This window comes from Solenopsis invicta, chromosome 2 (genome assembly GCF_016802725.1).
Source record: "Solenopsis invicta isolate M01_SB chromosome 2, UNIL_Sinv_3.0, whole genome shotgun sequence".
Taxonomy (NCBI): Eukaryota; Metazoa; Arthropoda; class Insecta; order Hymenoptera; family Formicidae; genus Solenopsis; species Solenopsis invicta.
Genome location: NC_052665.1, coordinates 7,767,400 through 7,779,520, shown reverse-complemented (window position 1 = coordinate 7,779,520; position 12,121 = coordinate 7,767,400). Strand labels below are relative to the sequence as shown.

The following is a 12,121-nucleotide window of genomic DNA, read 5'->3' as shown; positions in this document are numbered from 1 at the left end:
TTTCTTGTTTAGACAAGTATGGGAGTCAGTCAAATGAAAATGAGACAGACTGTATATCGAGCATGGTACGGACGTTGGTAACCCTTTTCTATGTGTTTATGGACGTAATCTCTATTGGGAATTAGGGGATAATGGCGCGAATGTTCACCGCTGTGTCATTTGTTTGTTAGACGTGCTCGAAGTGAGGTCAGCGCGTCGTGTGTTCGTCCGACATCACTATGGAGGCCGAGAAAGAACAGTGAGGTGTAGTGCGATTTTTGACTGCTGAAGAGGTGTCAGGAAGTGCAATTCAAGCCCAAATGTCTGCTGAGTATGACGAACACAGTATGTCACGTGCGCGTGTGTTTGCGTGGAATAAACGAATTCGAGAAAATCGTTCGCCATACTCAGCAGACATTTAGGCTTGAATTGCACTTCTTGACATCCCTTCCGCAGTCAAAAATCGCACTACGCCTCGCTGTTCTTTCTCGGCCTCCATAGTAATGTCGAACGAACACACGACGCGCTGACCTCACTTCGAGCACATCTAACAAACAAATGATACAGCGGTGAACATTCGCGCCATTATCCCCTAATTCCCAAGGAGGTCACGTCCATAAACACACAGAAAAAGGTTATCAACGTCTGTATCATGCTCGTTATACAGTCTGTCTCATTTTCATTTGACTGACCCTAATAAAACATAAAGGTTTCGGTCAATAATATAAATTTAATATATGTTAAATGATAAAATTAATATCATTTAACGTGGGGCGGAAGTTCCGACTTTACACAGTCTTCATCAGCCGAGATTGTGTACAAATAAACAGCGAATTAATTAAAAACTTTGGAGTGTTCGTATAAACAACGTTACAATAAACACAATATTAAATGAAGATTAAACCGACTGATCGAGTCAGTGATAAGGCCGTGCAAGCAAAAAAGAGATAAATTATCATTTTACTTGAAAACTGGAAGTCTATTAAAAAAGTTAATATAAAAATAATAGGGTAATGTTAGACAAGGAAAAAGAAGAAAGGGGTTGAGAAGAGAGGAAATGAGTCCTGGACTAATGAGCTTTCTGCATTTATTGCTTATTTTCTAGGCTACTTTAGAAGCCTGGGACAAGTTCCATATTTGTACTCACACAACATGTCTACTTCAAATTTAATGAGCAAGGAAGTAATTTTTGAAAAAAAAATGTTACACTTTCAGAATTGACCAAATTATTTATATTACAACTGTGTCCCTGACATTTATTATATGGGAGAATCACTTTATAAAACAGACATATAAAGAATACAGTTAGATGTGTTATGTTAGGTAACTATTTCAAAAATGTAGTTAAAATATATGTAGTTTAAGAAAATATATACGAGTATCGCTCAAAGTCATGTTGAATATTAAATCTCGTACACTTGAGCAATTTTTATAAAAGAATATACTAGGGATTCTGCAGAACGGAAGCTCGGAGACAAACGGGTGACCAAATTGAAGAGAGTCATTGCGGTCATTGCGAACTAGAGAAATTGGCACGGGTCCCTCGATGAGATTGCGTCAACAAAGCTAAACCGTTGGTACGCAATGATTTCGCTGAACCGCCCGAAACACGTCGGTACGTAAGGAATTCGCAGCGAGCTATGGGGAGGTTCTTGAATATCAAAGGGACACTCTGTCTTTGAATTTCGAGCATCGGGATGCCACGGGATCCTTCCGCAAACTGTGAGGATTGAGTCGCGCACAGCTTGCGCCGGCGCTGATTTTAGTCAATATAACAACAACGGTAATTACGTCACGTCTAATTTGCGAGATACATGACATGGCGCGATGGTATGCATTCCGTTGCTTAGGTTGTCTCGTAATGCATTGTGCGCGCGGCAACGTGCAGAATAACTGAACTTAATACTTCAATCATAATGAAGAAACGTATGTATTACGTGCAGCGTGTTCCATATACAGGTTATTAGGTTGCGTATTTGCGAAAACTTCGTGAATGTAAAGAATATAACACGTTTAAAAAAAAAAAACGTGATTCCTAAAGTAAAACACTCAGAACTCTGATGTATCTTTCAATTTACAAGTACAACACGAATTTCCGTCGTCCAAATTATCTAATGCCGACAATCCGTTTCGATTGATAGACGAAAAAAAAGTAATGAAACATGTTGGATATGTAACGCTGCAGAGGATGTCACCTTTTCGGGCGAAATCGAACAGGAGCTGCCGCGTGACGGTGGAATGAAATAAAGAGCGTGAACTGTCAGCGTGGTGTCAGGATCGTAATGGTCCGCAGCGATGATAGTGACACCGCCCATTCGATACCGAAGCGTGAAATTAACCCGGCCGCATTTCCCCCAGGTACCAGGAACGTAAGCTTGTCCTCCGCGCGACATGCAATTCCATTTTTGCGAGAGAGCGAGATGTATCGCGTTCACGTTTCCGCTAGTTGTAAAATTTTAACTCACTGCCGTGTGTTTGAACGTACCTCTTTTGGTACGGACATAGCGATGTGCTCCGACGCGAAATAAATAAAACGCCAGATAAAACGCCGTAAGGCACGTTATGAGTTTATTAATCGGCATGAGCGACTGCCATTATAAATTATATTTTTTCGTAGGCAAAATTATGCGAGTATAGGATCTACATAAATTATTCTATAATATATAAAAGGTGCATAGGGAATATATCAATTTTATTTTTTGTGATAAAAAAAATTCTTATTTTCTTTTTTGTTTCAGAACTAACTGCGTATCACATTTAGATGCGAGATATCATATTATTCGTGATTATAAAATACAATAGCAGTAATATGTTCTCTGTATGCAGTCGCACGTACTCACAACTATGTGGTCCGATTATCTGACGCGCTATGCAGAAGCACACGGAAACGCACACTCGTGATTAACGCAAATACAAACCGCGCTGTGTTGGTGACCCACTGCAATATTCCGCGTTATCATTCGAAGGCCGCAAACGATTGCCTTATCTCTCATTGAAACGACAAACGATATGTTACTTGTGGTCTTATAAAATGATCTTCTGTATTGTTATAATGGGACAAATTTATGCGATAAAACAGTTTTATGTACACAGAAAGAATAATTTTGTTAAAATATCAAAAATTTACCTAGATACAAATCTAAAAATAATTTTTTTGGACTGAAACATGATGATATTGTAAAAAGTTTTGATATTTTAGCAATCTTGCGTTTAATATAATTGAAAAGTTTCTTATAAAAACCAAACAAGTTCATTTTTTCTTAAAGAAATCTGGCGTTATTATTATGGTACCAAATCATTTTCTATCAATCGTATTACATCGTGAACAATTTTGTTCCTGCAAGAATCAAATAAAAAACAGGAAATATCAATATAAACAGACAGTTAATACAAAATTTCTGACAAGAATCCCTCAAACAAGTCTAAAAATTATTTATTTATTGTTAATTTCTCAACACATTAAGATAAATATTTTAGTAATCAAACAATGCAGAGCGTTAGATTGTGAAAAGTTTGTAAAAATATTCACAATATAAAATTATTAATAATTGTATAAATGTTATAAAAAAACCCGTATAAATGTTTTTACATAATAAATCTCAAGGTTTTTAAAAGTTTATTTGTCAGTAAGATGCTTTATAGCAGCCTTGCTCATCATTTGCCTTTACTATTCTCTCCCACTCTTTTCTTTACGTCTTGTAGCTTTGCAACTTATTGCTTTTGTACATTAACAATGAAGAGATTATTATTATACTATTATTATATAAACTAAATTTTCATGACCAGAAAGCGGTTGTGAAATTGTTGAATTCTCTTCTTATTCCTCTTTATCTCTCAACTACTAATTTTGTTTATAAAAGAATGTATGAATAGTAACAGTATTTTGAGAGAAAAAGCTAAACGCTTTTCAGGCTTGTTAAAAGGGCCATTACGAAACACGCTGAGCAGAAGATAGATTTATGTGGCTAATGTATACCGTGCTTCTTGGATAATATCTTCTTCTCCGCCTCCCGTGTACTCTCTCGTTTGTCTATTTTTTTTTCTTTTTTTTTACGTGCACACAGTGCCGTCGCCACCGCTCTTTGAGACCTTTCAGCCGCACCGGAAGAGAGATCGAGCGTCGAGTAGCGCAAATTGTTCGTGCCGCCGCGGAAAAGTTTCAACGGGCCGCGCCTCCCGCGAGAGCTTTGACGTGTATTATGCGTTATCGCGCGTTCGCGGTTCGCGGAATGTTTCCTACTTGACCACCAACGGTAGTCGTCGATGTTAGTTCGCTGGGTTCGCGTCGCGGAATTCCAGGGGAGCGCAAGTTTTACGGAAAGCACACGTCGCGTTGGGCTCGTATCGCGCGTTCTCCTCTCGCTTCGTATTGTGGCTGTGTCGGGCGCGCATCGCGTACCGCATACCGGCTAATGCCACACTGGCCGCGGTGCATTATCCAATAATCGTCGCGATGACGAAAGTTTCGCGTGCAAACAGAGCGCGCGCCACGGTGCGTCGGTATGCATTCGCGAGCGGTATCAGGGCGGCGCGCGTAAGTTCAGCAAACATCATTACGCCCGCGACTCTGTAACGAATGTGAGGCCACGGGGTTTGTTAATTAAGAAGATACGTCAGCCCGTCGCGCCGCGCCCGCCGTGTTGTTTAATGCAATCTGTTCCCCGGGAAACCCTCGACAAACAGTTGGCCGTCCTCACTCCGCAACTCCGGGTACGCGCGGAGACGTGCACTTTAGCCGCCTCCGCAAGAATGTGATCTGCGCGCAAAACTGAAAGGAATTTATTATCTGTCCAATTAAGACGGATAATTATGCAGCGGTGTCCGCCGCGCTCGCTGCGCTGCCTCCTGGCTTGTTAGTCGTATAATTCATGCGGGAACGTCATGCATTCGCGTTGAAACCATCACGGATCAGACCTATGTCATTTCTCATTCGAATCGCGTGCTCTTAAAAACACGGCGCCGTAATTACGTTTTTATTTTAAACCTTTTTTCCCCGCCGTTATTACACTCCTTCGTACCTCGATGGAATTTTCATTCTTAAACGTATGTTATCCCGCGCTCGTTCATATACATAGAAACGTATACTTTTACACGTTGCTGCAATCACATTCGTTATAATTACATCTTCTAGCGAAATTTACTGATATGCGGGACGATTTGTAATTTTTTAAGGGAATGCTGAAGTCGTGAGTTTTACATTGTGATTGTACAATGACTTACGCACATACGATTTACAACACATACGTACGGTTTACGAAATATCAGTACGTCATTGCGTATTATGCACATACACACACACGGATTTTTCGTATAAACTTTTCGTATTGAATTAGGTGTTTAAGTCTAATTTTAAAAACTCGTTGTTTTTCGTTAATTTACATGTCTAATGGAGACTCTAATTTCGGAAATACAGACTGCAGAGCTTTTATATATCGTTTACGACTTGACAGCTCTGGACGTCATATTCGTCTGAAAAATGATAAAAAAAGATATGAATTTAAAAAATTGTTTTCGTTCTCTGTGTGCACAAAGTTCATACTGCGGGCATGTATTAATGCACAGAAAAAAATTAATATCGAATCAATAATTCATTGTTTCATCGTGTAAGCAAATTATATCTGTTTAAGATTACGAATTTTTCCAAGATTTTATATTCTTGCTTACAAATGAAACAATGAACTGTTGATTTGATACTAATTTTTTTTCTGTGCGCATATACTTTGATTCTGGATTTCGAAATCTGTAAAAGTAACACATAACGTAAAGTTGTTACAAAATTATCGCGTTTAATCAGTAAAAGAGAATTGACTTTAGGAATTGACTTAATTATATGAAATGCTTTAGAAAATACAATTTCAATTCTCGTCACGCACAACTTTGTTACATAATAGGAGTGCTCCGTCACCCTTCTGTCAGGTTCGCGTCGTATCATGTTAGGTGCTTTCACGGCAATTGTGCGGGGCCGGACTCGACCGAGGAAGGAAATCGATGCGGGTTATAAATGAGAGCTCGTCCCGCCAATCGTGGCGTATATGTTTTGGCAGTGTCAGCACTGTAGTAACGTGACGAATTGTGTGCATCCATTGCGACACGTACTGCGGAGACAATCCCGAGGCGTCGTGGCGCCTGTCACACGCATGTCGCGCCGTCGTTATGTATAATTATTCACGGGCCCACGTCTCCAAGATCTAGAACACGGCAGATTAGATTCTGTCTATCAATTTCATCCGACGATGTAATCCGCGTGCACTGCTATTCCCATGGGTTAGTGCTTTGTCGCATTAACCAACAATATCCCCGTTCAACTCGTCCTATAATTAATATCATTATTTGTCATCCGCTCTGCGGATGCGTTCCAATTTGGATCTATCATTCAGTTTCTAATGCGATGAAGATCTAATCTAACGCTAAGCCGCTTAACATTTTCCGTCTTTGAGTAAATGCAATATATTTCGATCGCCTTAGGACGAATAATAATATTGATATGTAACTTGACATTTTTGTGCATCTCTCTTTTATTTTTGTTATATTTCTGTAGATAAAAATTTATGAAATTATTGACTATTTTATTGAAATAAATTTAAAAAGTATCCACGTGTTCAAAAAATAATTTTTGTGAAAAGAATTTCAAATAATCATGCAGAAAGAATGGTTTTGTGTATAAAAGTATCTAATAATTTAGACACAGATTTGAAAATAATTTTATCGGACCATCAATTAATAATTCTGAAGAATGTTGATGACAAACGAACGTCCTACATCATTATTAGATGGCGTGACAAAATTATATATTTTCAGTATACCAGCAAAATTTTTTAATACTTCAGCAAAAATTGGTCTTTCTACGCACGATTTATCGTTTTATAATAAGCACTTCAAGTATAGTTCCAAAGTAACGTCCGCTGAAGCAAAATAAGAAAGCAAACCGGAACGAGCTTATAATGCTCGTGCCTAGCTTTCGACAATAAGCTGCGTCGTTACACGTTAAATGCGGAGGCGGAGGAGGGTCATTCGATACGAGGTCAATCGCTTCCGACGAGGATGTATCTCGGTTGGATGTACATACATACACAAACGTATTCCCCGTACAGTGTTACGTGCGATTATTCACGAAGACGCATTCGAACCGGAGGAGAACGGGCGGACCGGATCTCGTCCGTTAGGTCTGTCTGGCTTGTCCCTGGATGGCAAACCCGAGGACGAGATTACGACGCCATTCGCCTTTCTCCCTGCTGTCGCGCTGCTTATGCTGTCGGAAACACAGGGCTTCCCGTGAAGAATGTCACTATTCGGACGAATATCAGCGGCATGTTCCGAAAGCCACTTCCGCCGAAATGGGACGAGCGTTCGAAAGTTGGCGCGGGGCTCGCGTTCATCCGGAAATCTCACAATGTCATACATTTGCGGAAATACGCTCGCATTACTCGTCAGTGTCTGATACGTCGTAAAGATCTATCTGGACGAAATAAGTCTCGACACAATACCTATCGTAAAAGTCGCGTCACTTTTTATGCGCGCTAGCTTACAGCTAGCTTTTGCGATACGGCTCTGTAAACCGCTTTCCTTTTTCTACATCATTAAAGTGATTATTTCTCCTCTAATACAATTTAATTGCATCGCTTTTCAGAAACTTTAATGAAATATATCAAAGATCGTGTAAAATTAATCAGGGGGATAAGGTGATCTTTTTTATTTCGCGACTGCATTCTTGCACGCTGAATCGATATTTTGGATAAAGGAAAGCCATCTCGGCTCTTGACGGGTAATAATGTCCTGTTCATCAAATGCGCCTCCTCTACTATCGAACCTTCCCGTTCTAAAAGACAATCCCGATATATCACCGAGTATTCTCGCACGTATTCACAGGCGAGGCGCATTGCGACACGTGCTCGTATTAAGATTGTCGTTTGCGCCGACCTGACGTCATTCCCTCCCCTCGCCACCCCCGGATCGTGTTCCGCAGGAATGACGGGCATGCAGGAATGACGGGCATGCATGTCGCTCGTTTCGCACACATGCATCGGGCACGCAGATGCGGCAGGTGCACGACGGCTTACATAGACGCCTCGCGTTTATTACGTCGCGAGGCGACGGAATCTCCGCCCGTCGGAGTTTCGAGCCAGAAACACACCCTGGGCTTCGGAGCTCGAAGCGGGCTTGCAAAGAATCCGGGCGCACTCGTACTTCCGTCGTACGTCCCGTCTGCCCGCAGTTACCGCAGATCGACACAGAATTCCTCCCGTGTTACGTAGCCGTTCCGGGACGCGCGGCTCTCGGTCTCGCCGCGCGCCGTGGAAACTGGATTGTGGCCCACCGGGATTGGAAACGAATCTCGGCCACCGCACATTTCGTAGCTCTGTGACCGCGTGACGAATTCTTGCTTCACAATGTTCCTTCTGGTCGAGACAGTAATTGGGTAACGGATAAATTTAGTCGATTAATATATATCTAAACGCGCCACGTCGACGATCGATTGAACCGCCGTTCGGTTTTCGATGCGATATATTTTCAATTTTCAACGTTAATTTTATTTGAGACGATAAATTTGTCTCATGTAACACCAGCCGCTCGTTTTTCTTGCAGGTTTACGAGATGTACGTGACGGGTTATCAGTTCAAGGTGCTATCGCCGGTATTTACGGGCCACTGGGGACTGCAGACCAGGAAGACCAGGCCCGCTTGGCGCGAGCGTCAAAACAGTGCCAACAGGAAACAATTCGAAACATTCAAGAAGGAGGTGTTCGCTCGTTATATGCGAGATCCGCTGAAAATGATGAAGAACGCCAACTGACAAAAGGCTCATCGAGGATCTCATTGATTTGAGACTCCTCCAATGTTTACGTTCGTCCTTACACTGAACATCGAGGAACCTAAAGTAGAATTAGGCCTCTGACTACTGTCAGTACTCACCACGTAATGTAGTTAATAATAGATTCGAAGTGTTTCGCGTGATCGAACAAGTCAACGAAGAATTCGCCCGACTAACCTTTTTTCTTCTTCATTTTCTACTATTATTTCACAACTTGATTTATCATACAGATTTTATAATTTCCTCTCTCAATATAAACAATTGAAATACCTTATCGGTCATAGCTACATCTTTCGAAGCATTTCGACTGTTGTATACATTGTATATCTTCATATATCGGTCCAAGTCCTCTATTAACCCTTACTTAACCACACTGGCTAGAAGTGTCAAAACGAAGCCTAACTTTGTGAATCTTTTTGTAGAAAAATGGAAAGAGAGAAAGAGCAGTCGGATTTTGTTTACAAAAATTATACTTCTCTTTATCATTTAAATTTTAGAGAAGTAATTTAAGAAGTAATTATAACTTTAGACTACAATTCCGCCACGCAAAATTGTGTGAGGTACGTTTGTATCCTACCATAGTGGTGTTATTGGATTAACGTGATTTCCCTTTACTTAATTTTTAGACGAATTGGACTTATAAAATCGAATTTTTCGCCCACTGATACATTCGTACTGATGCATTCGTATATTATAAAAAAAAATACTTATACATTTAAACATTCAAAACGTTTACGCGAAAGGAAAAGAAATCTATCACCGGTCGGTCTTATATCCCTTTTGTGTCTCCTCTAGAGCTGGAATAATGGTGAAACTGTATTAAGCGCAACGATAGAGTGCTCCAGTATGCTCGAGAGAACAGATGCCACAGATCGGGTAACCGCGATCGGTGGATTCGCGCCACTTATCGAACCTTCCGGTTCAGCGACTCCGCTAGACAGAATCAACCGCGAAAGCTCTTGTTACTTCCGCTCACGATTTCCCAAAGTCATCAGAGACCCGCCATGTGGGATCGCGGAATAAATATCTCGTCGTGAGTTTCGCGGCACGTACTCGCGCACGACGAGCGGGAAAACGAGGGCAGGGGATCTTAAGTGAGCGTACCTCGTTAGCTGTCTGGGGCTTAAGAGGGTGGCGTTTAAATCCAAAATCGATACTCCGCTTGACGCTACTGGCGTAGCCTCCCTGAACGTAAAATAAACAAATGGCATAAAGTGTCGCCGTGACGCGCGTATCGTTTCGGATTTGTATCGAAAAAAGACGTGAATGTATGAAGTGTCTCAAGTCGTAGTACCTTTAATTAATGAATTTCTTGATTAATGTCGTAAACTTTTTTCTCCGACAAAAAGTGGCATTGATATTTTAATTATAGGAATTTCATAATTTAGAAAACTTTACAAATTAAACATTAGAATGAAAATAGACAATAAAAAGTTACAGGAGGTATACTTTGGCCGAATTTTAATTTAAGATACGATTAGACTAGATATACATTTATCGTTCGAATTTAGCTAAATTTAATTTGAATAATTTGTAAATAATAATAATTTGGGAGATACAAGGAAATTTGAGATTACTATTATATAATTGAGTGACGGATAGCAAATATGAGTGAATGGAAAGTCATAATTTTACATCATCGCGAAACATCGCGATCTACGGAGTCAAGGGATCGACGATATTCCGTGCGACATCTCGAGGCGTAATGCGCCCGTTCCCTTTAGCAATATAATCAAGCCGCTTTGCAGGTTGCGCGCTATGTCTTTACGTTAATATCGACGTTTGCTTTACGTTACGAACTTACAGAATTAATTGGACGAGATGTCTTGAGATTTGCAGGCACACGTGTGTGCGGATATGGTCCACATTTGCTCGAGCGTTGTGTAAGCTCAACAGCGACAACGATTGCTCAATAAATATCATCATCGACAACGTTTTACCCGATTGATCCTTAAGATAACATGCTGTCATTCTCTCTTTTAACTGACACGGTGAGTCTTCTCAGATTTTTATAAGCTCTTTTGTTGTAATAACCAAGTGTTGTCGAATAAAATTTTATTTCATTATTCATGCTTCAAAAAGGTTTGCAAAAAATGATGAACATTGACAAATGTATATAATTTATATAAATATAGGTAAAATAATATATACTTATATTATAACATTTATTAAAACTTGTTCTAATTTTCAAAGCAATGAAGTAAAACAGCCGATGTCAGTTAAAAGTTGAAACGTCAACGTTTAGTTAAGGCACAGAGTCATCTTTATATTGTAATGTTTTTACTGATGTATAAAATATAGTGTATAAGTGGTGTTGTGAAATAATAAAGTGTAATAAAGAGAATTGTGAAACCATATTGTTGCGTTTTTAATTCTCCCGATGAATTCGTTGATAAGAAGCGCAATATATTATAATAAATTTTCAAATGATCTAAAAATAATTATAAATTTCCTTTTTATATCAGCGCTTCATAAAGCGATAAAAATTCAGGGAATTTAAGTATATATAGGATGTTCCGAAATTTACCAAAATACTATACCAGGAAAGTTTTCGAAAAATTAGTTACAGTTATTTTTATTTCAAACAGTAGTTTTTGATATAAAAGTTTAAAACTGGCTAATTGCAAACTATGTTTAGACAGTTGCATGTTCATGTGTCGTGCTAACGGTATTAAGATCGCATGACAGACAACCGCAATGCAATCTCTGATTGATTAGCTTTAAATCTTTATATCTGAAAAATTACTACTACAATAAAATAAATAAAAATCTACAAATAATTATTTTACTTAATTTTTCAAGAACCTTCTTATTGTCGTATTTTGATTCACGAATTTCAAGACATCCTGTATAAAAAAATTGATTGTATAAATCAATATTATAAGCAAAATAAACATCGGGAAACGACAATAAATATTTCATATTTTATCATGCATTCTGTTATTTTTAATTATTTGTAACACATTTTCTCTTTATATATTTTTTCTGTGTTATAAAAAGTTATGCTAATAGAAGAATTAACTTTTATGTATATTAAAAGTTTACTTTGATTACGCAAAGTTTAAAATGCAATTGTGTTGCGCGAGGTGAACAGGAAATCTCGTTTTTCACACATCAGCGTGTAATGTCTCGAAGACAATAGCGCCGCTCTCGTATTATGCGGTGTTGCTCCATAAGATAACACTTGACTCCCCGTTCACTCCCTAATCCCGAGTACGCGAATAATCCGATTAAGTATGGCGCTATTGCGCTTTGTGAGCTAGAATGCGTCAGTTTTTTTTACACGGTTATCTGGAACAATCCTGTGAATGTTTGGCAGTTAACTCGAATCGCG

At 39.4% G+C, this 12,121-nt stretch overlaps 1 protein-coding gene across 4 annotated transcripts in view; it reads left to right on the top strand.

Annotated features, from left to right (window-relative positions):
• LOC105200776 (beta-1,4-glucuronyltransferase 1) overlaps nt 1-11,144 on the top strand; it is a 47,535-nt gene extending 36,391 nt beyond the window's left edge. For 3 of the 4 annotated variants that reach the window (XM_011168494.3, XM_011168492.3, XM_039458175.1), the window contains one exon: nt 8,563-11,144. In XM_011168494.3, the coding sequence (XP_011166796.1) occupies nt 8,563-8,769 (207 nt within the window). In that variant the 3' untranslated portion in view covers nt 8,770-11,144. Of the gene's footprint in view, nt 1-2,717; nt 4,514-8,562 lie in introns of all 4 variants that reach the window. The other variant, XR_005576449.1, reaches the window with a different exon arrangement.
• Nucleotides 11,145-12,121: the final 977 nt, after the last annotated feature.